The sequence below is a fragment of the Ambystoma mexicanum genome, chromosome 4q (assembly GCF_040938575.1).
Source record: "Ambystoma mexicanum isolate Mex_15411 chromosome 4q, UKY_AmexF1_1, whole genome shotgun sequence".
NCBI lineage: Eukaryota > Metazoa > Chordata > Amphibia > Caudata > Ambystomatidae > Ambystoma > Ambystoma mexicanum.
In genome coordinates this window covers 267,923,774-267,951,721 of record NC_090928.1, presented here as the reverse complement: position 1 = coordinate 267,951,721, position 27,948 = coordinate 267,923,774, and the positions used below count along the sequence as shown (strand labels likewise).

The window sequence follows — 27,948 nt, the reverse complement described above, 5'->3', positions numbered from 1 at the left end:
AATGCAGTATCCCTTTCCCTGTAACACCTTTTCCCCATCCTACCAGGTAGGATACTTAGGAACTCAGCCCCCCCCCACTCCTCCCTTTCCCAACACAGATACTTTCTCACGGACAGTTCAGCCTGAGTGAAAACGGACTAACACCTGAGCCGTATACCCGACATGTCCCAATACAATGGTCAGGCAAGGTCAGGCAATTACTGATCATTACACACACACCTGACTTACATCACACTTCCCCACACAGATAAAAGGCAGAGCACGAACGCACACTCTGAGCAAAGCAAAGCACACGAGAAGGCAGCAGTTCCAAGATGGCAGTTTAATACAGGGAGAAAGTAGGCAAGACCAGAAAGGGTTGCAAGGAGGGAAGTGCCCTTGACATTTTCAGACTGTTACTTTCGTGAGCCTTGGAAATTAAGAAACCAGAGACCTGGGACAAAAGCTGAATAAACCTGCATTGTGTGTCTCAGGTACCGGGGTGTCTCCCGTATCGATAGCCAAGGGAGGAGGGATGGCCACCGTGGTACTGTCCTTGGTTGCTACAAAAAAGCAGCACCAGTAAAGACAGCACAGCCAGTGAATCAGTGAGACCGATACCAGACTAGTTTGTGTTCGTACCAAGGTTACAAGTGGCAACAATGTATGAAGAAATCTAAAGAGAAAAGTGTGTGAAATGCATCTGACAAGCGGCGCAAATATAATTCAAAACCAGAGGAGTGACTGAACTTTGGAGGCCAAGAAAGATACCGTAGACAGAGTGGTCTAGCGCCACGTGGGTGCTCAGTCGAAGGGTATCCAACTGGTTGGCAACTGTGAAAAGGGAATTTTGAGATCAAAGTGGTCCTGCAACGGGTCAAACTAAACCCTGTGCACCTTCAAAACTCGTCAATAGTTTAATGCAAACTGAAATTGGTCCAAGCCCAGCTGAGGAAGACTAATTGTGTGGGAGGAAGGATCTGAGCCTGGTTGAGGAGGTCCGGGGTGAACCGTGAGTCACCCAAGAAAGAATATTCTCTGAACATTGTAAAAAGGGGGATCTGAGCCCAGAAGATGGAGATCCACAGTAACGAGCATGATATAAAAGGGATCTGAGCATGGCTGAGGGGATCCAGGGTGAACCACCTGAATTGAGCACTTATCAAGAGGAAACACGCTTTTTGATTTGTGTGGGTACATCATGCCCTCTGAATCAAGAGACTTTGATAAATAAAGAGACTTGGGCACAGAAGCCCCTGATGCTGCTAATGGAACTGTATCCTTGTGTCAAAGAAGCCAGAGTGTGTGCTTTGCTCGAGTAAACCACATTGTCCCGTGCTGAAAACGTGGGGAAAGGAAGCCAAAGGCCTGAACATCCTGACATATCATTTTCTGAACACTTCTTTCTTTTTCATGAACACTACCCCACACTATTTGTATTTAGTGGTAAGGATTGGCAATAGTTTTCTTTAGTATAGGCCCTTTTATTTTGACAAGACTCTACTAGGACTGCATTGTTACTATTTGATGGTCGTAGCTTGCTCCCATTTATAGATTTAGGATTAGATAGGCATTTATCACACCCTTGTTGAAGTTCAATAAACACCCTTGAACTGTGTTCACTTGTGTCTGTTTTACTGTTGATACCATGCCTTCCTTACAGGAGGACACAGGGCAATATGAATTGGGGCACAGGGCGGCTGGGGTGACGCAGAAGAACTATCCAGAGTAACTATTTATGAGCAAAAATTCATGATAACGCAAATAAGATTAGACTTTAAGGCAAGAAAGACAGAAATTAACAATGTTAAGCCTGAAAACAATAAGATATGGTGCACAATGAATCTAATGGCGAAGAAATGTGGACTTGTCTTTGTCCACCACTCCTCAAAATTAGATCCTGGAAAAAAGCATCTGGCAGTTAGGTTTCACTATTTTTCCCTCAATCTTCTATAAACGGTTGCAGTTCCAGATGAACAAAGGAACAGCAACATATGTTAAAAATCTAATTTAGGAACAGTATTTAAAGAAACACGAAACACCAGAAGACTTGCAAGCATTGCAAGCACCCTTTAAAGATTAGGAATACAAAACATTAAATGAGTTTTCATATGCAAACTTTGCTACCGTTACTGTTCCCTTTATCAGATAGTCAACTTGGTGTTTCCAGTTTTGTCATGCCTGTCATCCATGTTCAAACAACAAACCTTTGCAATAGTTATATTAACCTATGTAACATCTAATGTTTTTGAATTATTATAATTTAAGAGTGGTCAGTTGTCTGTACCCGTTGATATTCCTGGTAAAGCATTTACTCCGCCCCTTTAGCCATGTTAAATGTGCTTTTTAAATTCTACATTTGTCTCTCTCTCTCTTAAAGCCTAGCTTGCAGGTTCTTTATCGTTCCTACTAATTTAAAATGTCTGGGAGATATTGTACAAACGACATGTATATATTAGATGGTCTGTGGTAGCAACCCTGTACGGTTATGTAGACTTTCCCATAGGTAGAGCAGTTTTTGGGCAGCTTATAACGTTAGCGCCATGTGACAAAACTGCACAAAACTTTGCAAAAGAAATATAGACCTGAGTCTGAATTCATTTTGCAACGTTTCGTGCAGTTTTATCAAAGGGGGTAAAGCTGTAGGAGGGTCCTAACGTTTTTGAAATCCGGATAGACTTGAATAGGAAACATTTTTTGCTCGCAGGTACAGCCTGAACGTCTGGACGGATTTTCACCAAACGTGCACGAGGAGCAGCAGCCTGGTTCCAAAAGCATTGCTTTTGCAAATTTAGTGTAAATCTGTTCAGCAGAATTTTTTTTCAAAGCCAGGGAAAAGAATTTGCGATCTCTAGGTCTGGTCCGTGGACTCACTTCCTGATTCGATGTCAGCGGACGTCCCTGGGCCAATCAGAAAATCACATAACATTCACAGACATCGCAGAAAGGTGCTGATTGGTCAATTGAGAAATGTGAAGTGCATCAAAACATTTGAAATGGACGCCATGTTCAATTTGCAAACTGCACCCATAGTCCATGAACCTTGAGGGGTGATGGGGATGTTCCGGGACATTGCTGTGTTGTTTGCAAACATGACAAATGTTCAACGACATTCATGTATATATATATATATATATATATATATATATATATATATATATATATATATATATATATATTACAGGGTGGGCGAAGAGCAGTTTCTTGGCCAGCATATAACTTTGGCACTGCTTGACAAATCTGCACAAAACTTTGCAAAATGTTGACCTGACTTTGAATACATTTGCAAAGTTTAGTGAGATTCATCAAGGAGGGGCAAAGTTGTAAGGGGTCAAAAAAGGTTTGAAATCCGGATAGACTTGAATAGGAACAAAAATGTGATTGCGACTACAGCCTGAACCGCTGGATGGATTTGCACCAAACTTGCAAGAGAAGCTTCGGCCAGGTCCCGAAAGCAAGCTTTAGATAATCTGGAGTTAATCCATCCTTTGTTATATCTTTTAAAAAGTGCCAAAATGTAGGTACACACAGTTACATAGCTCTTATGCTTGAGGCATGGCCTGTGGCCATGGTCACCAAAGGACCGGCTTTGGGGTTAATTTAGGCACTGTTACAAATGAGTGATGTCATCAGTCATGTCATCGATGATGCTGTTTGTCATCTTTGATGTCATGAGTGTTAGTTTGAGCAGTGCACCCTGGTGGTGTGAGTTATGTTTGCATAGTTTACCTTAACTGGCAAATTCTTTCAATTATCAATTTTGCGCTGCAGTTTTTTCATTGAATTTCAAAGGTTTGTATTGGAGCAACTTAACCATAATGTCCCTTTAACAATGTTTTTCACTGAATACATATATAAATATATCAAAGAAAATACACAGGAGTAATGATTTTGCTTTGTATACATCAAGCTTCATATAATACGCAATGAAATTATGTAATTTTAGAGAAACAATTATTAACCCTCCCTTTGTAATAATATATATATTGATTTTGTACCAAGTACAAAATGGTGACTGTGTGTGTGTGTGTGAGAGAGCCAGACAGAGAAGGAAAGAGGGATAGAGAGAACGAGAGAGAGAGAAAGAGAGAGAGGGAGAGAGAGAGAGCGAGAGAGAGAGAGAGAGAAGGCATGTCCTGGTGGTAACTAAAATAAAATGAGCCTGTTGGAACATTTACTGAGAAAGTTACTATTATCATTACCTTTTAACCCACCTTGGGGGCTTTCTTTCATTCTACTCTGCATACTGTATCTTGGAAGCTATTACTCAGAATCCCCATGAAAGCTCTCTTAATTTTCATTGATGGGTTTTTTATCTAGAGAACAAGGTAGATGCCATACTAGTGCCTTAATAAATACTGGGATTAAAAGGTCAACTTGCAAGCTGGTATTTAAACAATCCTTTTAAATAGGACACAAAGCTTTTATAAAGATAAAATAGGCTGTTCCTTACTATTACTTATTTATCTTCTGAGGATTTCCTAACCAAAAGCTCTATCCATCTATGTCACTTTTACATTTTTGCAAACATGTTTCTTACTTTCAGACCCTATCAATAGTCTTGCTGTTAATGTTTGCACTCAACAATCCGGCAGCTGCCCATATGGCTAACATGCCCAATCGGTACCAACCACAAACAGCAGAGATTTGTATATAAACACACAGTAACGGGTAATTCCGACCTGCATCCATCAACACCAAAGCTTTCTGCATCTGCCTTCCCGCTGTCCAATAACACAACCCTGCACTCCTTTCTTACAACATTATTGGCAGAAAGGGGCTATAAAACACCACTTTACATTACTTAGGTTGTCCACTACTTTGTAAACTGCCTTCAATCCCTGACACAGGAAGTGACAAGAGAGGAGGAGTGGGAACACAATCCTCAGAGCCAATACAGCAACCACGACAAACTAAATATGTTGTGTTTCATTTTATTTTCCACCAATGTTTTCATACATCTAGAAATCCTACCTCCTGTTTCACCCCAGCCTCAGCACGCATGCACAAGTTGCATCATTGCTTAAGGATGGGTATTCTTATCTCAGCGCAGAAGCCAACCTTAAATGACATACTAATATCTAACAACGTATCCAGAAATTGCACTGTGAGTGTGCTAGCCAGATGAAATATGAGAATTAAACAGCAGTACTTTGGGCGAGGTATGACTTTAGGGTAACACTTGCCAAGTAGTGAGAATTTACTAATCTCATAAATGGTCAATTTGGCAAACTATGCGCTTGTTGGCAAGCCATTGCTGCCATTGTCTCTATGATAATACATGGTGATCAAGCTTTCACGCTAGGATCAAATGATTCACTGTTACCTACACCACAGATGGATCCAGCACGATCACGGCTCTATTACCGTCCTAGGGCCAAGATGATCACTTGCTCAGTAGCTCTGCCTACTCTAAAGCCTTCCTGTTAGTGGTGCAGGATGAATGTAAGGGAAGATAGATATGTATTCAAAATGTGCAGGATCCCCTGAACCAAGATTCAGGGGTTTTCCTAAAGTGATAGTATCAATGTTTTTTTGAACTCGCTTGGTACTACCTCCACAGCCAGGGAACAATTGATCATACACTCCAAAGGCTTTACATTATTCAGATGTTTAGCCAATGTTTTCTTCATGTCTAAGCCTCAGGGTTTACTGGTAGGGATAAGATACATAAAATAGCTCTTTATACAAAGAAAATAATTAAAATAATGGGTTTTGCTCTGAATTTTGACTTGAAATTGGCCATGTTAGGATCTGGAAAGGTTTTAGTGCTATCAGACCTAGCTTTACTGGCAACATCATGATGAATAATCTTCACTTATTTCCTTGAGTAAGACTTTGTAATGAGGTCACCAGCCTAGTTCTGGGAATTACAAAAGGGATGCCTGAGGGTGCCACGTGCCTTCTCCAGAGAGTCGATGATGGGTCTAGGGATTTATGGGGAGGATCCCCTGATCACCTTCCCTGATTCCTGTCATTTGGCAGAAGACAGTTAAATGCAGAACTGCTCTTGGCCCCTCTGAATCAGAAAGCCCCCGTAGACAAACGTAGGTTGATTGATTGATTGTTTATGTATTTATTATGCGCTTATACACAAGTGCATCAAAGCACAACCATGCATGGGAGGGGAAGACATAGGGAAAAACAGACAAGGTTCCTGGGGGGGGGGGACATAAGCATGTCCCACTGTTAACAGGCAGCCTTGTCCAAAACAAACTATTAAAACTGATGCTGCTGCTAATTTCAAAACCCTAGGAAAAATCAATTTCAAAGCTAGGAAAAATATACATTCTGCTGAATGGCTAAAACATCCCACAATAAAGTGATGTCACTTCAAATGCTTGGGAAAACATCACCCGAGTATCAAATACCATTTGTTAGGCTTTCAAATATTCAATATTACACAGGAAGTGTTGTGGCATGCACCTTCCAAGCACTCCTTCAGAGATAGCCAGGTCCATCAGGAAGGTGAGTGGGAAGGACACGAGTGGGCATCTTCATTCAAGCATGTGGCATATAGGCAGGAATGGCTGGCATGGATAGCTGTGCAGTATAATGCCAGTGGGGCTGTAAGGGAAGTGAAGATTAATCCGTACCCAGGCATGACAAGAGTCCTCCCCACTGCCCTGGTGCTCAGACTATCCCACAGACTCACAAAGCTACAAGGTCCAATTGGTGGCCAGTGCGGGCGAAGTAACTCTGGTGATGAGCAAGTTGGACTTGATAAATAAGGCAAGTGCTTGATCATGATCAGCAGGAACAAGTCACAAAGATGCTCAAGAGTGTACGAGGACTTTTGCCAGAATCACAGCAGATGACAGGACACCAATGCAAAATGACTTAGGCGAGGCACAGGTCCTGGGTATGGAGTCAGAAGCTATCTCAAACTTCCTGTATGAGGTTGGGAATGAGCAATGGTGGGTATTGGTTCTTGACTGTGATCTGATTTAACTCGTGATAGTCAATATAAGGTCGGTGCACTCCAGAATTCTTATTTACAAAAAAACACTGATGCTCTGGTAAGTGAGGTTGAAGGAACTTCTTCTGCAGGAATTTGTTCACATAGCTCTTCAGAACCTTTACTTTTTCCACAAACAAGGAGTACATTTGACCATGCAGAAATTTCTGTTCCAGTATAAGGTCTATAGGAAATCATAAGAGTGGTGCAGAGGTATTCTCTCTGATTCTTTTTGTGAAAATACACCAATTTGATATTTGGGTGGAATCTCATTCATAGCGGAAATCATGACGGGCTATGCCAGAGCTACCATGGGAACCAGGCTTAGAACTGCCAGAGTCCCACAAGACTTGTTGACAGTGTTGAGTCAAAAAAATAACTTCTGACCTTTCCCAGTAGATGCAGGGCTTGTGACTGAATAACCAATTAATTCCCAGAATAACTTGTAGGTAGATGGCATTGATGAGTTCAAAGCGGATTAACCTGATCTGGAATGTTCTTTTGCAAAGCAATGGCTATGAATATTGTATCCAGAGATCATGGGAGAACCATATACAGAATGGATTGGCACAGGCTGAGGTTTACAAAACATGGGCATTGAGTGTTTTCTGGCAAACCATAAGCACATATAGTTGCTGCTTGCCCACAGTCAACAATGGTGATAACCTTTGTTGTGGCAGTAGTTTCTAAAAACTCATTGGGTACGTAGATGTATAAAGATGAGGTAGACAAAGAAGAGGCACACAGGGATCACACGAAAGTAATAGATTGCTCAAAGAGGATTTGCCAACATTCTCTGAGTTTTGGCATTGCCTGAATCCGAAAAAGGACAGTCTCGTACAAAGTTGCATTTGTTTGCACAGAAATAGCACAGGGCTCCAAAAAGTCTATTTTTCTACTCTTCCAATGAAAGGAACTGCAGGGTCAACCAATATCCTGGTGTGTGTAGGTTTCTCTGTAATGTCGGCCTTAATGGAAATTTTCAAGTTAGCTCAGAAAGGACACAAAGTTCAATTGCTTTCAGGTTGCTTTCATTCAGACCGAAAGTCCTGTATTCGCTGAACAATTAGAATTGCCACATCGATATGGCCTTCATCAGGTAAGCAGACAAGAGCATCCTAAGCCCGTGCTGAAAGACCATCAACTCAGTTTTTCAGGACCAGTGGAACTCCATGCCTAATTTCTGGAACTGAGCAAGGTAGCAAAGCAAGTCCCAGGCACCTATTTCAAAATCTGCATTTACAATCCCCTTGGCCTGAGATGAGGCGCGTCTCGAAAATATTTTCTTAAACAAGGTATTGAATTCAGTATAATTTCTAAGAATGCATTGTCTGACCTGAGCCGGGTGGTCTAGGTTAATGTTTCACCCCCAAAATGTACTGTAATGAACATAAACCTGGGCTAGTTGTTCAAAAACTGTATTTCGTGGAATTTGTACATATTCAAAAAGCATTTCAGTAGTGACAACGTATATGCTGCATTGATCGGTACTGGAGTTAAGCTGGGCACCAAGGATGGATAAGAACTAGCCCCCTTCAGGTCTCTTACCATCCTTTTCCTGTAAGTTCTTCACTAATTCACACATGGCAGAAGTTTCTGAGTGGCCAGTTTTGTCTGCTATTTGAGCTTGGCTTGCTTGTCCATTCCTTGTTGAAGCTCAGCTGCAATGTCCAGCAGTTTTGGTGTGAAAAGAGGTTGATCATTCAAACTATCAGGTTTTGAAGTCTCTGACATAACAAAAAAACTGATGTCCTCTGGAACACACCCCCTCACCTACAAACGCTCCCTGAGAAAATACCGAGTTGTGTCTGGAAGGTTGGTGGATCAGGACCATCTACAAGGTTAGGAGCAGGCATCTTCCCTCAAGCATGCAGCATAGAGGCAGGAGGGACTGGACCCAGTAGCTGTACAGTGGAATGCCAGTGGGGCTGGGAGAGAAGTGAAGAGTAAGTACCCAGCTTGTCCGGAGCCATCCAGGTGATCAGGGACTCCCACAAACCCCCAAACTCACCAAGGCGGACTATACAATGGGAAGCCAAAATTGGCAGAAGAACTCTGGTGAAGAGTAGGCAAGTCTTGACACAAGACGCGAGGGCTTGGTCATAAATATCAGCAGGAAAAAGTAATGAAGATGAACACAGATGGACAAGGCCTTTCATTGGAATCAAGACAGGCAACAAGATAACAATGATGAAAGACGTTGTGATGCAAAGGATGTAGGCATGGAGCCAGATTTGGTAGATGGAAGTTTTTACAGGTGAGCTGTGTCTGATGAGGCAAGCTGGGCATGAGAAAATAAACTTTGGTTAAGGTTAACTGCTGAGCCTGTGGTGCCTCTAATGGGCACCAAGGTCTCAGTGGAGTCAGTGGTGCAGGAGAACCTGTGCTGATTCCAGACACCAAGAGATTATACAGATGTATGAATCCATTGTTCAGCAGCTGAGCATTAACTCAGTGAGGATACAAAGTTGCAGTGTCACTGACAACAAGTAATTCCTTTACCTTCAGGAGAATTAAAGACATGCACAGCAGTTTCATATGTGCAAATTCATATGCTGGAATTTCTGCTTGCCAGGCAGTACCACGCATAAATGGAGAGTGGGAAATGGGTATCAAGATGGCAGCTAAGCCAGATCAAGGTGTAGGCCAGACCCTAAAGCCCAGAATAAGCACAGGTGAGCCCAGAGTAGAGCAACCAATCCCAGTCTTGCCCCAATTATAGGACAACGGTTCATCATTCAGCAAGAGCCCAACTCCAGGGCAAGAGGTAGAACACTATAAAACCCACACACTCTAGAGAGCTGGTGTGGGCCGTTGCAGCAGAAGACAGGAGTTCAGAGGCATTTGGTGAACAGAGACGACTGGAGAGTGTAGAGGCTGGGGAAACAGAAGAGGCTGTGGAGAAAGAGAAGAGCAGCAGGAGAGGGAATTGGCGAGTGAGGGTCTGAAAGGTGTACTTGGTATAAAGGAGGAGGTGGTGACAGCAGGTGAGGAAGGTGGTATTAAGAAGGAGGTGATGAGAAGAGGAAGTGAAGGTAGCATTAAGAAGGGGGTAAGAAAGTGGGAATGAAGGTGGAACCCAGAAGGGGAGAAGGCTGGTGATACTACAGAGCTGATTAGTAACATTGAGGAGGATGTCTTCTTCCTTAAGGAGGCGGTTGATGATCCTAATGAGTCAGTGATTGGGAATATGGATAAGAGATGTGGTGATAGTGTGGACGAGGAGCAACAGGAAGATCAAGAGCGTAGCAGAGGAGAACAGGAGACAGCTGAAATCCTAAAAAGTGCTGATGAAGGCGATTTGGAGGTTAGCAGGGCAGAGGAAGAGATTGGAAATACCGAGAATGCAGCTTGTTAGCTTGGGTTGGTGATTAGTGACATGCAGGAAGCAGATAGTGATATGGGCAAAGCCCTAGTGGAGAAAGCCGAGTCATAGGGACATGAGTTGGAGAATGGAGGAGAGGGAGATTGAGGCAAGAGACATCAAGTTCATTGAATGGCTATTGACAGAGGCAGAGGATTGGAAAAACAACAAAATGGAAGAAGGATTAGGGACCGCAAGAAAAGGGAAGCGGTGAAGGTGGTATTGAGGAGGAGCTGCTACAACCTAGAGGCAAAGGTGATATTGATGAAGTAACAACACCACAACGTGAAAGGGGCACAGGGGAGAAGCTGAAAACATCAGGACATGGACGAGGCATAGAGGACGAGGTGGGCCTAGCACAAGGCAGGAGCGGTACAGCAGAAGAGGTGTTAACATCAGTAGGTGGAAGTGGAATAAGCAGAAGCGGGTTACCACATACCACAATCTAGCCAGCCTAGGAAGGTTGCAAAGGGCCATGTCGGCCCTAGGCAACCAGAGAAGTGAAGGCAGAAGGAGGAATGAGAGTGAGAAAGGAAGAGTACATCAGGATAAGAGAAGTGGAAAAGGAAGAAGTAGAGGGAGGGGGCCATTATAAGATAAAGCCAAAGGGACAGCGTTTCCTCTGTCTCCCTTCTCTCCAGGAAGATGAGCAATACTTCCAAGACTGGTGGAAGGACTGATATCAAGATTAGACTTCGGGGATATTGGGCACAGAAGTATGCAACAAAGTAGTACATGAAGAAAGGATTTGGGGACCTTCAAAACCTGATAGGCAAGAAGAGCTGCATGAGGATGGGTGATAGTGCGACCATAAAGACTTTACCAACGTCAAGAAGGCTGGCGTGACCAATCAAGGATTTAGGGAACAGGCCAGTCTGACTTAAAACCGAGGAGGGAGGGGTCATTATCACAGGATAATGACACCGAACCAAGTTATGGAGTTAAGCAGTTAAATTGCAAAATGTGCTATAATTGGTGTAACAAGCAAATGTATTAGGAGTCATGTGACAATAAACGATTTCTGTTTAAGAACACATTTTCCAATTGTTTTCTCTTTTTCTTTGTTTTGTTAAATACGATTTAGCCCCAAAAATAACCTCATTCCTGAGAGAAAGTGTGTAGTTGAAAAAAATCTTGCCTGGTAATCGCACTGTTTGGTCCCTGTTTGCTTTTAAAGACAGAATGTTTACAATGCAGTTAATGGACGTTATTGACTGCATTCTGAACATTCTGATTGGACAAGAGGAGGTCATTAACGAGCTCGATGTGCTAATATTTCTTTAAAACTCTTTTTGGTTTTTATTAGGCCAATCCTGTGCATCCTATTTCAAATACATTACGTGAAACTAAAAAGTGTTGGTCTTGGCGTATGTTTTGGCCCCAGAGACATTGTGAAAGCTTCTAGATAATTCAGAGCAGCTGGGATGCCACTAGAGTAATTGTGAGTGCCCCACACATTTTTAAACAGCTTATCCCCAGTAAGTTGGAATTTTCCGCACTTATCTACAGTGTTGTAATACATCCGTATCATTTATTTATGAAAAACAATTTTTATAAAAGTAATTGTTGTAAATTGTTTATATTTACTGTTTTTCCTCCCATCTGTGCTGTCCTTTGGCAAAAGCTCAGGAACTCAGGAATCTGTATTAGTGTGATATAACAAATCATTCACTGTAAGCAACCTGGCAGCATATGCGACTTCCAACAGTTGATAAAACAGTTCAATAACCTCTATTTCAGTACACCTATTATTTTAAGGGTAGAATATAAAACACAGACCAGGGAAGAAGGGATGGAAATCAAAAGATAAAAAGTGAAATACCAGTATTAACAATTAAGCATCTGAATGTGGATTCACAAAAATACAATTTCCGGTGCAATTTAGGTCTGAGTCTAAAACTGGTCCTAACTTTTGACTATTCGCAAAGATATCAAATGAAACTTACTACTGTCGGAAAATCCCTGTGTGGTACAAGTGATTCACACGAACCCTCCACGTATGGCCAGTACAGTTAGTATAACAAGGTGCAGCCTTATATCTGTGAATGGTCATATCAAACACTTAACAAAAATACAATTAGACAACAAAAATGTTTTAAACATAACTTCTCTCTCCAATATAGTCACCACTAAATGCACCTTCTTGCTCCACACATTCACACACAACTTCATAGACTTTCAGATCTCTCATAAAAAGCTTATATGTAAAGTTACACTTTTGTGGGTGTAACTATTTCCCTTTAACACAGGCTTTTGGCACATCCAAAACTCCAAGATATGCCACTGGAGATGGCGCTGATCAGATGGTAGTTTACGACAGCGTAAAGCTACGCCGATGTGTATGATATTGTGCAACTCAAATTCCAAACTTTGTGAATCGTAAACCACTCCTTTTGTAATTGAGTGTTGCTTAGGCGTAAGTTACTAGTCAACCTAACATCCTACTGGAAAACTTTAAGAATAACCAATTTTTCTGTTGTGAATAGAATCTTCTGTCAACCCTTTTTGTTTGGCTTTTTAGGACTTTAGATTTCGTTTCCAAAATGTGCTCCATAGATAAATAAGTCTTGGAGTGGTTCCTTTGTGGGCATTTAGATGTCATCACCTTTACCCAGTTTGCTCCTTTAGACCCTCACATCCTCAACCATGGGCATGCCTAGCAGTCCAAAAGCTCAGCACAAAAATGTCCCTATATTCCTCCCTCACTTCCTATTGGGAATTGCTCCTAGCCCTCACTACTGAACTGGACTCAACCAAGTCCTACTTTTGCATTAAACTCATCTGCTTTCTCTGCTCCCATCTTCATATCCAGAACACTCCAGTCTCTTTCTGATCCACACTCAGAACTGATGAATTTGGCAGCTACTGCGCCAGGATCTGTAAGATAGGGGACACCCTAGCTAACCTCCTTTCTCCACTTCCATCTCTTTCCTTCTCTGCACCACCCCCACACTGACCCTCTCCTCACTATTAAACTTTCCACCAATCACTCCAGCTATCCTCCAGGCTGTCTATCCCTACTTTAGACTTGCTGACACTTTCACATCACATTCATGGAGCTGGCATTTTCCATCAATATCTTCCCAGCATGTCTCAAGGTGGTCATGGTCATGACATTATGAGGAAACCCACTGCGGACCGCAACACACAGCCAACTATCAACTTGTCTCTCTTCTTCCCCAATAGTCCAACATTTTAAAATGTGTAATATTCAAATGAATCACTAACTACCTGGAGACCAAAGGACACAGTGACCACCTCCAGTCAGGACTCAGATGTATATACCTAACATTGGCATCGCTCACCACATCTCTAATACCCGCATTACGGCTCATGGTTGCCATCTGTCTTCTAAACCCATTCTCTGCAATCAATCTGCTCTCTTAGAAACACTTTATTATCCCTCCCTCCTTCAAAGACCCTCACATCTTGGCTTTGAGTACACTGTCGTTGCTTGGGTGTTCTCCTACCTGGCCGCTCGCTCCTGTTCCATTTCCTTGGAATACTGGATCCTCCTCTGCTAAAGGTCCCACAAGTGTCTGTCCCTGGTCCTCTCCTTCTATACCCTACCCATCTTTCTTCTGCAAGCAACCTCTCCCTTGGCTTCAGTTATCTATTTGCTAGTGAAATTCAAATGTTTCGCTTCTCCCCCTCCTCCACCCTTGTCCTTTCTTCTAGCATCACTAATTCCCATTCTGCTATAAATATAATAACAGATGTTTTTGTAGAGTACGCTATCACAACTAGGAGGGAATCTTGGAAATCATTGGAAAATAGTTTCTACTGCTTCTAACGTGTGGATTTTTATTTCACAGGCAGGTAACCTATACAAACAGAAGAAAATAATGAGTACCCTTTTTATTCATCCTCACAAATTAATGTATAAAACATTTAACATTTATGCTTTTAAAAAAAATTAAACAGACACAGAACCCATAATAGGAGTCAATGATTATATCCTTAAATGTGCTTCCACATATATAGGCTGTGATCACAATAAGCCTTTGTTTCCTAAACATAACATACATGAGTGATCTTTTTATGCACATATTATGCAGTTTCAATGCATTTGGTGAAAGACATATTTTTACCTACGTATTTATTCTTTTTATCAATCAAGTATTTCATTCCTATAATGCATTATCATCATTGAATACCTCTGAATTATTAGAATGAAATACTTAGTGGCCCAACACACCATAGAAGAAATTCAAGGTAGGAAGACAACTAAGACAATGACAGGATATACCAAATGGCAACCTGTCTTGGTTCCGTTTTTTGTCTTTTAGCACACACATGATGATATTCCTTTTTGTTTTAAGGCAGTGTTGTTGTCAAGTTTCTCCATATGTCTTCTGGGAGAATAGAAGTAGACCACATCACGCTGGGCTAAGTGTCCTGAAGAAAGCTCAAAGAGGATGATGTCAACATAAACTGAAACAACTTAAAGTTTACTCTTTGCGCTGGAAACACTAATGTGTCGACCAGTACTGAGTACTTTGTCACATGGTTACTAACAACACTTTCTTGTTGTGTAATTATGAATGCGATAGTTAGCATAAGATCATTACCCTAAGTATGGGATGTGCTACCTAATTGACTGACATTACTTTTAGATATATGGATTTTTTTGATATGTATTAAATATGTGTTTAATATATGTTTATGACTAATACATTTTGTTTTAATTTAGTGCTTTTGATTACTGACCATATTGACAGGGGAACTGATACCCTGTCTGGGTTGTTCCTGGATATCTAACTGTGCGGTGTTAAGGGTGGGGTAGCCGGGGCACGCTTCCCTTTCTTTGGCCTCATAAGATGCAAGGCTTTCTGTGGTCATTGGAAATGTAGTGCCATCCCCTCACAACCTTGTGGATAATGTTAATCACCCATGGGAACCCCTCTGTTACCTCATCTTTACAGACTTATGCCGTTTTAAAATATGGATTGAATAATGCATTGAGATTGTGGCTGCACTATGAAATATTCAAAACATACACCAACCTGATTAACTAGCTCCCATAAAACACAAACCATTTTTCTCATAATAACAGGTGTGTGCCTTCATTTTAGGTACTATTGTAAATGGTGGAAACCTATCACCGTCATAATCGACGGTCACTACTTTCACCCACGCCACATGGCTGTCAAACTGATTATAAAGACGCTGGTCTGCCTATTGTCAAAAGTAGTGCAACGGTCACTGTCAGCACTTTGGAGTAGTCTGGGGAAGGCTGACATAACAATTTGGCAATACAGCAAATTGGGTACATTAGTTTCAGTCACAACAAAACTGAAAAAACGAAAGGTTATTTTAAACCATATCTAGTAAAATCCCACTTAGCTCCCCAGTCCCAATATTAATGGGGAAAAGAGAGTCAGAAGGTTTGGCAGGTTGAGCACAGGGAAGCCTTAATCCTCTCCCACTCACTGACACTGTGGAGAATTGTTCAATGGGAGAGGGGAGCAGAGTCCTTGATTTTCCCTTGCCCCGCCCGCTTCCCCAGCCTATCTGCCTTTGATAGTGATGGCAGGGAGGTTTACAGGGAAGGAGTGCAGGTGCTTCCCTGCCCGTTCAAAATCTGTAGTCTTTAGAAAGAGAAACTATTTATAACGGTTGCTGAAAAACAACTATGGTAGGCTGTCTCTTTAAAACTAAAAAAACAACTGCGCATAAAAAAGCACTGTTTATTGTGGATGAAGGCATGCTTGGGACTGTTCCTATATCAGGCAGTTTCTGCATATCCTGCATTTTCCCTCTCTCCCCACTGACCTAATCCAGCCCCTCTCTTTCAGATCTACCAGAGCGCCTGGAGACCATGCAAACGACAGTGGTACACAGTGCAAATCCCAGGAATGTAACTGCTGCAGGGCCATAAAACATTCTATGGTGTGTTGAATGTAAATCTGCCCCGATACCGTAGGTCGCTGGGTCCTGTTACAGGAAGATCCCTGGTACATGACATTAACACCACATGCCCGCATTCATCAAGGCAGTTCACGAGTGGTGGGGTAACAAAACTGTATAGAACAGCTCGCGGCTCGCCAATGATCCTCCTGTGGCTGCATTACCCAAGCGACAGAAGAACTGAGGCTCGTTGCCCAGCTAAAGCTTGGTGTGCTGTTGGTGTGCAGAAGAGTGGGTGTCAAGATAGATGGGGAGATAGAGGATAATGTGGTCTCTCCCTCGCTGAGGAGACCCCACTCAAGCTCACGTGTGGACAATGGCAGGGCCTACAGTTCGCATCAAGGACCGCATCATGGTTTTGCGAGGAGTCCCGCCCCCAAATTTGTTGTCACTGGAGCCCCGGTGACGTTAGGGCCCAGATGGGACATGTGGGGCGAGAGACTAGAGATGTTTTTTGACACGTCCGGGGAAACAGATGACAGGGCAATGAAAGCCACGCTGTTGTTTTACGCTACAAGCGAGGTGCACCACATTTTCAAGACCCTCCAGCACAGGGACAACTACAATGATGAAGTAAAGGGTGCCTTACATGCTTACTTTCAACCCCTGGTCAATAGAGACTATGAGAGGTGTTGGGCTAACATGCTGCAGGTGTGAATTAGGGTTTTGTATTACCTGACTTGCCTGAACACAATTAAGCAAACCAGTGGGACATGCCTGACCTCCAGACATCTTCTTCGTCCCAGTACTCAAATGAGTAAAGGAAGTAATCGTCATGCCTCGTAGTGGTTTCTATCTCATCTCAGTACTGTTATGCGTTTTAAAGGAAGGATGAAGTGGGACACTTTTATAATTTGATTTTTGATTTGATTTTATTTTATTTATAAAGCGCAAAAAACCAGGCCCAGGGGCAACCGGGCGCATACTCTTAAACATGTTACAAACAGCAGTAGTTACAGTAAGTTACAAAAATATACAGCATATATACATGTACATGCTCTTAAACATGTTACAAAAAGCAGTAGTTACAGTGAGTTACAAAAATATACAGCATATATACATGTACCGAAGGGTACTATTAACAGCGTATAATACAGGGACAGAGCAGAGAGAATATGTATATACAGTCCTGTACCCCACATGGAGTCTGGACTGTGTCAAGGTCTCATGAGTCTTGGGAGAGCAGCCATGTTTTAGCATTGTTCTTGAAGGTGTGGAATGATGGTTCAATTCTGATAGGTGTGGGCAGGGTGTTCCAGCGTGTGGAGGCCAGGACGGGGAAGCTCACCCCACCAGCTTTTTGGAGTTTGCATCTAGGCACGATGAGGCTGTGAGTTTGGGCTGCTCTGGTAGGTCGAGTGGAGGTGCGGCGTGAGAAGCGAGCAGACAGGTAAGGTGGGGCCTTGTTGCTCAGACATTTGTGAGTCAAAGCTAGGGTTTTCAGGGCAATTCTTTGTTTTACCGGGAGCCAGCGTAAGTCCGATCTGACGGAGGAGATATGAGAGCGTCTCGGGATGTTTAAGGCTGCCCTTAAGGCATTATTTTGTACAGTTTGCAATTCATTAAGGTTAGACTGACTGGTCCCTGGGTAGAGAGCACTATGGTAGTCGATTTTGTACATAACAAGAGTTCTGGCAAGTGTGATACAGTTGGTGGAGTTTAGGAAGGGTCTACAGGCAGTGATAAGTTTGCAGGTATAGGCCGAAGCTGACCTAACTGCATTTATTTGTCTGTTCAGAGAAAGCGAGGAGTCAAGATACACCCCTAGAGTCTTAGTATCTTTGGAGACTTTAATGTCATTGCTGTCAATAATGAAGGACTTGTAGGTTTGGTCTAGTTTTTTGAGCCGATGATTTGATCCTAAAAGTAAGAGCTCAGTCTTATCATCGTTAAGGCAAAGTTTGTGCTGTGCCATCCTGGCCTGGATGACCGAGTAAACATCGTTAAGGGCTTTGGTGTCAGCCATGAAGGTCAGAGTGAGGTAATATTGGTTATCATGAGGATAAGGGGGATACTATGATTTGTTACAAAGTGTCTCTTCCACCACTCTTTCTCTTCCTCTGTTTAACAGGTCCGGTTCGATAATGTCGTCTACCCTTCTCTGAAACGAGGGAACAAGATGAACAATATCTCATAACCACTTCTGGGATATGGGTTATTTTCTTGCAGGAGGATGTGGAATACTGTGTCTCTCCCATGGGAATCCCACTTCCAATCCCTAAGCACCCTACATCCAGGTGATCCTCCCTTACTTGTCTGTCACGAGGGACAGAATCCTAAAGCGATGGCCTATCGATGGTGACCTGCATAGAGGATCCAAAGGGAATAGAAGTGAGAAGAGCCTCAGGTTTCTAAAATACCCTTCCCCAATGCGGTTTGGATCATTCTGCTTGACAAGGAAACGGGTAGAAAATGTCTTTACTATCTTGCTTTTGACATTTCCGGGTTTCCGCTGTGGAGGAGACTGAAGCACGGTCCAAGACATTATACATACCCCTTAAGTTAGTTTACTCTGCCCAGGACATGAGGGTTTCTTTCTCATTCACTTTTCTCCTCGTTCTAGGAGATTACAATTTCCCTGATGAGAAAACTTCTATTTCATTAGCTTTAGATCTTATTTGTGCTATCCGGGTAACCCATTGATCGAATTGAGGTAATTCCTCCATGGAACAGCTACTGCCAGTTTTAAAACTCTATGAAATATTAATAGAACATTTCAATTTGTAGAAGAATTTTGTAATATTCAGATTAGATGGGCGCCATATTTCCTATAACACTGTGTATAATTCCCAGGATAAAATGGGGTTCCAGCAATTTCTTATGTAAATCAGCAAAACAATTACAGATCAATAAGAAGTGACCCAGGTCCTGCTGCGCTCTCATATCACTGAAATGATCAAAGTGGTACTGGATTGATAACCACCCGGTTACCTGCCAGGCCACGGAGCCTCTGATTGACCACCATCCCTTTTCTTTTATACTCCGAGGGTAGTGTCATGATCTCTGCTTCCAAAAGGTCAGGGTTTTCCAAACTCCCTTGGAAGCAGATCCATAACCCAGGTTCCGAGTGCCAACCATTCCCAATTGGGACCTTTTGGACCCAGTCCTGGCGCCAGTGGCACCAGGCTCATAAATATGCCCAGTGCCAGCGCTGGAAGCGCCGGGCTCATAATGCTTGGGTGGACTTACCTGCAGCAGACCATGCTGCTTACTTGCCTGCCAGTTGAGTCTCTGATCCTCTTCTGTTTGGAACTACTTTTCCTGTTGGGTGGGGCAGGAGCCACTCCCTAGATTCAGAACACTGGAACTCTTCTGGAAAGCAGGAACTCTTTTCTTACCTAGGCGTGGCTGTGGAAGGAGACACCTAAGCACTACTGGAGGCTATTTAAACCACACCCGATGGATGAATCTTGCTTTGCGTTATTCTGCATCCTCAGCAGCAGAACGCTCATCGTGTCTTCTGCATCTGATCCTGGGCCTAAGGAAAAAGGCTTACCATTCTGAATCCAGTCTTCAGCAACACCTATAAAGACAAGAAAGAACAGGTTAGCATTACGGTCTTCAGTGACAGCTCTTCACTTACCCGGTCCATCGGCTGTCACCAACGCCTCGCGCTGCATTCCGGCATCTGAAAGACAAAGGCTTACCTACTCTTCGTGCGCTCCGGAGGTCTTCACACTGCATTCCGGCATCTGAAAGGCAAAAGCTTACCAACTCTTCGCACGCTCCGGAGGCCTTCGGCGCTGCATCCCGCATCTGAAAGACAAAACAAGGTGCGTTTAAAGACATTGGGGAACTTTAATACTCACGTGCCATTACTCCTTTCCACATCTAACCCAGTGGGTATTCCGGCACCCTGCAGCCGCCCCGAACTTGTACCTGCAAAATAAAAAGACAGTTAGAGCGCATCGTGAAGCAGGCAACAAGCGCTTACTTACGTGCTTCCAGGCGCTTCTATTCATCACACGGGCTCCATCTTCTACTCACTTCAGCCCACCATCCGCCATCGCCGGAACCCTGCAAAACAAGAGACATCATTACTAAAGACTTTAAAGACATTAGAATTACTCGAAACTTACCGTTCGTGCAGTAAACGACGGACAGCAGTCCTCTGAAGTCAAGAGGCCTGCTCCCCTTATCCAGTGAAGAAACTGGTTACAGCACCCTGCCTCGAGGCAGATGGAGAGCATGGCGTTCATTTACCTAAGGTGAGAGCGTTAACCTTTGGGGTTCTACAGGAGAAGAGAAAGGGAAGAAGAGAGAGACATTCAATAACCCAGTTCATTAATCCCACATTTTCTATCTGCAGACATCTTACCCTTCGAGCCAGACATACAGTGCACAGAGGTCCAGCCCAAAGAGCCAGCCGTGTGTTACACATCACCTTTGAAGATACGGTATACGCCCAGTCAAGACCGGCGCCTCTACGGGAATCAGGTGAGCGTTACAGAACGCAAAGCCTACCACAAAACTCCCGTCCAGGCGCTATGGAAACCTCGGATACCGACTAGCTAGCCCAGTTACTTGGGGAACTAAGGGCAGAAGTGCATGCAGCCCGTCAGGAAACGAACGCTCTAAGAAGGGAACTGATTATTTCCAAGAGGCGAACAGATGATCTCGCTAGACAATTGCTACAGTCACAAGCCGGACAGACCCCGTTACCCGCATCTGGGGGAAATCTTCCTTCTACATCCTCTATGAATCCAGTGCAGATCAACCTACCTGGGAATGTACCTCTGGCTCCACCCGAACGATTTTCTGGTGACCCAAAGAGGTTTGCAGTATTTATCAATCAGTGCCGGTTGCATTTCTTATGCCGGCCAGCAGCCTTTCCAACTGATCAAGCTAAAGTAGCTTTCGTGCTTTCGTACCTTAGTGGCAATGCGGCAGATTGGTCGATCCCTCTAGTAAATCAAGATGATCCGGTCCTCCATGATTTTCAAGCTTTTCAGCTCAGTATGGAAAAACTGTTCGCAAGACATTCACAGGGGCAGGCCTTGGACAATGAGCTTCTTTCGTTGCGACAAGGTAATCAAGACCTTTTGGCTTATATTGCGTCTTTCAACAGACTGATAGTGGAAACTCACTGGCCTGAGGACAAAAGGATTACGCTGTTTTATAGAGGTCTACGCGGAGAGCTCAAAGATGTGTTAGCCCAAGTAGTGAATCCCCCACAAGATTGTTCGGACTATATAGACTTACTCGTTCAAATAGATCACAGACTGCAGAACAGGAAGGCCGATCGTTCCAAGTTTGATGCTCGAGTATTTTCCAAACCGCCAACTCCTTCCAAAGGAGTAGATTCCGGGGAACCCATGCAAATAGGGGGTCTGAAAGGTCCTCTAACACAAAAGGAGCGGGAAAGGAAAAAACAGTTGCAATTATGCCTCTATTGCGGAAACTCAGGGCACTTTCTTCGAGACTGTCCGGTGAAACCTGCCAAGAAGGCAGTAGGAGCTGCAGTTACCAAAGTTACAAACTCTGAGCAGGGAAACGACCTCGCCCGACAAGAATAGAGGTCCTCTTGCCGAGCGTGAAAACCAGTTCCGTGACCTCGCATTTCGTGATACCTATGGTCCTCATTAGCCCTGATAATCCGGATCGATTACATGCAATTGAAGCTTACGTCGGCAGCGGTGCCATCGGCAATTATGTGGATCATGAAATGGTTTTGAGGATGAATCTAACTCTTTGTCCCAAGGCTGTAAAGGACGTCATTACTACGGTGGATGGTACGGAGATAGCCTCCGGGCCAGTAACGCATACCACTCAAGAAGTGACGCTAGTAAGTCAAGATGGACACCATGAGAAGATTGTGTTCGATGTGATCAAGGCCCCTCAGTTTCAGATTATTCTAGGAATACCTTGGTTAGAGAAACACAATCCTCTGATCGATTGGCGAGCAAGAACGGTCCAGTTTCCAGAATGTATCTCTACTTGTCACCCTCCACCTGGTGTTGCACTGGCAGCAATTTCTTCAGAGACTCCCCAGTTACCTCCCGAATACCTAGAATACCAAGATGTTTTCCGGAAGGATCAGGCTAACTCTCTACCTCCTCATAGGTCTTATGACTGCCAGATCGACCTGATACCTGGATCTACTCCTCCTTGTAGTAGAATTTATGCCCTCACCGAGCCTGAGAACCTTCACCTTCGACAATACCTGGATCAATACCTGGCAAATGGGTTTATTCGTCCTTCCAAGTCCCCTGCTTCTTCAGCTTTGTTCTTCGTTCCAAAAAAGGAAGGAGACCTTAGAACTTGTATAGATTATCGCTCCCTGAACCAGATCACCGTTAAGAATAGATATCCGTTACCTTTGATCCCTGAACTCCTGGACCAAGTCAGAAAAGCATGCATATATACAAAGCTGGATCTTAGAGGAGCTTACCACTTGGTACGAGTAAAAGAGGGCGATGAATGGAAGACGGCATTCCGCACCAAGTATGGGCTATTTGAATATCAGGTCATGCCCTTCGGACTTTGTAATGCCCCGGCCGCCTTTCAATATTTTATGAACGATGTCCTCGGAGAGCTCATAGATGTGTGTGTTGTTGTTTGCATTGACGACATCCTCGTTTATTCTTCATCGGAATCTGAACATCGGAAACACGTGAAAATGGTCCTCGAAAGATTGCGTCAACACAAACTTTTCGCTAAGTTGGAAAAATGTGTTTTCAACGTGACTGAAGTTGAATTCTTGGGATTCATATTATCACCTGGCGGAGTGCGTATGGATTCAAAGAAGGTCGATGCAGTTCTCAAATGGCCATCACCATCCTCTGTAAAAGGTGTGCAAAGCATGTTAGGCTTCGCTAACTTTTACCGCAGGTTTATCCCCGAATTCTCTCGAATAGTCCAGCCCATCACTGCCTTGTTAAAGAAAAACAAACGTTTTGAATGGTCTACCGAGGCGGAACAAGCTTTCCAGGATTTTAAGACTAAATTTATCTCTGCACCAATCTTAAAACACCCTCGCCCCGAACTCCCCTACATCGTGGAAACTGATGCTTCAAGCCTTGCCATGGGGGCAGTTCTATCACAAAAGGACCCGGTAACCAATCAGTTGCATCCCGTGGCATTTTGGTCCCGCAGATTCTCGCCTCCTGAAATCAATTACACGATTACTGACAAGGAACTTCTGGCTATCAAGTCTGCCTTTAAGGCTTGGCGGCATTATCTGCTGGGGGCCCGACACACCGTTACTGTGATTACGGATCACCGAAACCTGCAATATTTGAAAATCGCAAAAGCCCAATCCTCTAGACAACTCCGTTGGGCATTATTCTTTGCCGAGTTTGACTTCATAATTACCTATCGACCTGGTACAAAAAACGGTAAAGCTGATGCCCTTTCTCGGATGGGAGTGGAAGAACACTTGATCAACCCTAAACCTGTACCAATCATTCCCGAACAAAGAATTCTGGGTGTAATTGCCACAGAATCCATAGAGGAAGTTAAGGATAAAGCCAGGCAACTTGTAACTCCAGCAGACATACAGAATTGGCATCTGCAGGGAAAGGACTTTGCAGTAAAGGACAACTTATTGTATTTCCAAGAACGATTATACCTACCCAGCACAGATTTACAGAAAAAAGTAATCTCTTGTTATCACGATACTTTAATGGAAGGGCATCCCCGTATGGCCAAGACCTCAGAAAAGATCAAGCGCTACTTCTGGTGGCCGTCTTGGAAAAAAGATATCAGAGACTTTATAATGTCCTGTGGAGTATGCGCCCAAAACAAGAGTCAAAAGGAAAGACCAGCAGGCCTCTTACGCCCTATTGACATCCCACCTCGCCCTTGGCATACGCTTTCTATGGACTTCATCACCGATCTACCTCCATGCTCCGGATACAATACGATTCTAGTAATCGTGGACTTATTCTCCAAGATGGCGCATTTCATTCCGCTCAAAGGCTTGCCAACAGCAGCAACTCTGGCCCGAGAATTTCTCGAAAACATCGTCCGACTGCACGGTTTTCCTTCGGTTCTAATTTCGGATCGAGGTAGTCAATTTATTTCTCATTTTTGGCGAAGTTGCTGTCGGTCGGCTCAAATTGATGTGAGACAATCGACCAGTCACCACCCTCAGACCGACGGACAAACCGAGAGGACCAATCAAACTCTGGAACAGTATTTACGCTGCATGCTGCAACAAACTGAAAAAACTTGGAAAGACATCCTTTGGATAGCCGAATATGCCTACAATAACTCAGTCCATTCGGGAACTGGGAAAACCCCGTTTTTTCTTTTGTACGGCAGTCACCCTCGAACCTCGGAGTTGGATCCCCTCCAAGATCTTGAAACACCAGCAGTAGACTACCTGCATTCTACAATCACCCAAGCCTTTAAGGAAGCTGTTTCTCACCTTCAAAGGGCTAAAGAACAATACAAGAAAGGAGCAGATCAACATCGGAAGGAAGCCCCTCAATATCAAGTAGGGGATCAAGTCTGGTTATCCACCAAATATCTACCTCTAAAAGGGCCACGCACATTCAACCCAAGATACCTTGGTCCCTATTCCATCACTACCATAGTAAACCCAGTAGCGGTCAAGTTGGACTTGCCCCTGCACATGAAGATACATCCGGTCTTCCACGTCTCTCTATTAAAACCCGTGCAACCTCAAACCCGACTAACCAAATCTCCAAAACCTATCCTAGTTGATGGAGAACTCGAGTTTGAAGTCAAAAGCATTCTGGACTCCAAGATCTCCAAATCTAAACTATTCTACCTATTTGACTGGAAAGGCTACGGCCCCCAAGAGAGATCCTGGGAACCTGCTGAATATGTCCACGCTCCTCGCCTAATCAAAAGATTTCACCGAACATTTCCTGACAAGCCCAAACCCCCGGAGAAGCCCGGTTTGGGAGGGGCCTTGAGGGGGGGTACTGTCATGATCTCTGCTTCCAAAAGGTCAGGTTTTTCCCAACTCCCTTGGAAGCAGATCCATAACCCAGGTTCCGAGTGCCAACCAGTCGCAATTGGGACCTTTTGGACCCAGTCCTGGCACCAGTGGCACCAGGCTCATAAATATGCCCAGTCCCAGCGCTGGAAGCGCCGGGCTCATAATGCTTGGGTGGATTCACCTGCAGCAGACCATGCTGCTTACTTGCCTGCCAGTTGAGTCTCTGATCCTCTTCTGTTTGGAACTACTTTTCCTGTTGGGTGGGGCAGGAGCCACTCCCTAGATTCAGAACACTGGAACTCTTCTGGAAAGCAAGAACTCTTTTCTTACCTAGGCGTGGCTGTGGAAGGAGACACCTAAGCACTACTGGAGGCTATTCGTGTCTTCTGCATCTGATCCTGGACCTAAGGAAAAAGGCTTACCATTCTGAATCCAGTCTTCAGCAACACCTATAAAGACAAGAAAGAACAGGTTAGCATTAAGGTCTTCAGTGACAGCTCTTCACTTACCTGGTCCATCGGCTGTCACCAACGCCTCGCGCTGCATTCCGGCATCTGAAAGACAAAGGCTTACCTACTCTTCGTGCGCTCCGGAGGTCTTTACACTGCATTCCGGCATCTGAAAGGCAAAAGCTTACCAACTCTTCGCACGCTCCGGAGGCCTTCGGCGCTGCATCCCGCATCTGAAAGACAAAACAAGGTGCGTTTTAAGACATTGGGGAACTTTAATACTCACGTGCCATTACTCCTTTCCACATCTAACCCAGTGGGTATTCCGGCACCCTGCAGCCGCCCCGAACTTGTACCTGCAAAATAAAAAGACAGTTAGAGCGCATCGTGAAGCAGGCAACAAGCGCTTACTTACGTGCTTCCAGGCGCTTCTATTCATCACACGGGCTCCATCTTCAACTCACTTCAGCCCGCCATCCGCCATCGCCGGAACCCTGCAAAACAAGAGACATCATTACTAAAGACTTTAAAGACATTAGAATTACTCGAAACTTACCGTTCGTGCAGTAAACGACGTACAGCAGTCCTCTGAAGTCAAGAGGCCTGCTCCCCTTATCCAGTGAAGAAACTGGTTACAGCACCCTGCCTCGAGGCAGATGGAGAGCACGGCGTTCACTTACCTAAGGTGAGAGCGTTAACCTTTGGGGTTCTACAGGAGAAGAGAAAGGGAAGAAGAGAGAGACATTCAATAACCCAGTTCATTAATCCCACATTTTCTATCTGCAGACATCTTACCCTTCGAGCCAGACATACAGGTCCAGCCCAAAGAGCCAGCCGTGTGTTACACATCACCTTTGAAGATACGGTATACGCCCAGTCAAGACCGGCGCCTCTATGGGAATCAGGTGAGCGTTACAGGTAGCCCCACTGCCCGTTACAGCGCCCTGTGGCAAAGGATCCCTAGGCAAAGGGCGGTTTCTGAAGCAGTTCCTGATTGTGTCTGCCGGTGTTCGCCAGGGAAGCCAGAAACCTGCAGCCGTCAACCTGCTGCAACCAATCAGGAAAGTTGAATCTGGGTGTTACACATTGCTGCTGTGTTAAAAACTAGGCCTTTTTCCCCCTTTTCGGGAAAGTTGAATCTGGGTGTTATTTATTTTATTTATATACGCCCACAACAAGGGGTATCACGGTGTTGCTGGTGTGTTAACAACTAGGCCTATTTTCCCTTTTTTAAGAAAGTTGACATCCTCTATGTTGTTCCTTCAACTGAACTATGGACCCTTCATATAGTCTCAGCTCTATCTCCTATCTCTTCCTCTCCCATTAATGGTGGCACTCGGTGGGAGGCCCTCTTGGCCTCCTTCCACTCCTCCAATGTCATCATTAATGTCTATCTGAATGGCACTGTCTTGGTCCAGGAACCACAGGCCAATCTCCTCCTGTTTCATAGGTGTCTCCCGCGTTCGTTTTATCAACCTCCTTCCTTCTCCCACTACTCCCACTACTCCTACTAGCACCCCGTTGGCTCTTCTGCCACCTCTCGCTTCCACCTCTGGCCCCTCTTCCATTTCCGCTGGGTGCACCTCAGGCATGTACCCCTCCCTGGAAGTCCTTCAAATGTGGCAACCTACTCCACTTAGCTACTCTGAACTTTTGCTCTTTTATCAAACACTCCTCTGACATCTGTCTCCTTCTCAAAGAACTTGACCTGGATGTCCTCGCTCTTACTGAGACATGGTCCACAGCCAGCTCTGTCACAAGTTTTGACACTCTCCTCCCTGATGGGTACAAGATCCTCCACGCGCCGGGAACCAACCAACCGAAAGGTGGAGTAGCTCTGATCTTTCCGGAGTGGCTCCCAGCTTCTGTCATTCCTACGCAGGCCTACTCCTCCTTTGAATGCCTGGTCTGCAGGCTCTCCATCTCTCTGGCCTCTCTGTGACTGTGGACACTATCTACAGGCCACCTGGCCAGGTTGCCCTCTTACTCTAAGAGTGGACTGGCCTCTCCTCTTCTCTCCTTGCCTCTACCTCTCAACTCCTGCTCTGAGACCTCAACATCCACATGGATGCTTCTAATCCCTACTCTGGACTTTTCCGCAACCTCTGCAACACCTTCACTCTCTCCATTCTACCCTCTTGGCCGACACACTCTGCCGGACATACTGTGGATGTTCTCATCTCCTCAGACATCCCCTCTCTAACCCTCTCACCAGTCCTCTCTCTTGGACCGACCACTTTCTACTTTCCTCTCATCTGAAACTCTCTATCCCTCAGGCAAAGCCCTGCCTTGCTCTGGCACCTACCTTTGCAGTAATTCGGCCCATGGAGCATGTGTCAGTGGATGCCTTTGCCTCTAATTTCCCTGCTCATTGTAC

At 44.3% G+C, this 27,948-nt stretch overlaps 1 protein-coding gene across 2 annotated transcripts in view; it reads right to left on the bottom strand.

The window, feature by feature from the left end:
- LOC138467662 (centromere protein J-like) overlaps nucleotides 1-27,948 on the bottom strand; it is a 714,848-nt gene that overhangs the window by 376,619 nt on the left and 310,281 nt on the right. Inside the window, exon 8 of one of the 2 annotated variants that reach the window (XM_069607842.1) lies at nucleotides 11,889-11,942. The exons of the other annotated variant lie outside the window; for it this stretch is intronic. Within the exon in view, the coding sequence (XP_069463943.1) occupies nucleotides 11,889-11,942 (54 nt within the window). The remainder of the gene's footprint in view (nucleotides 1-11,888; nucleotides 11,943-27,948) is intronic. 2 annotated transcript variants of the gene reach the window in all.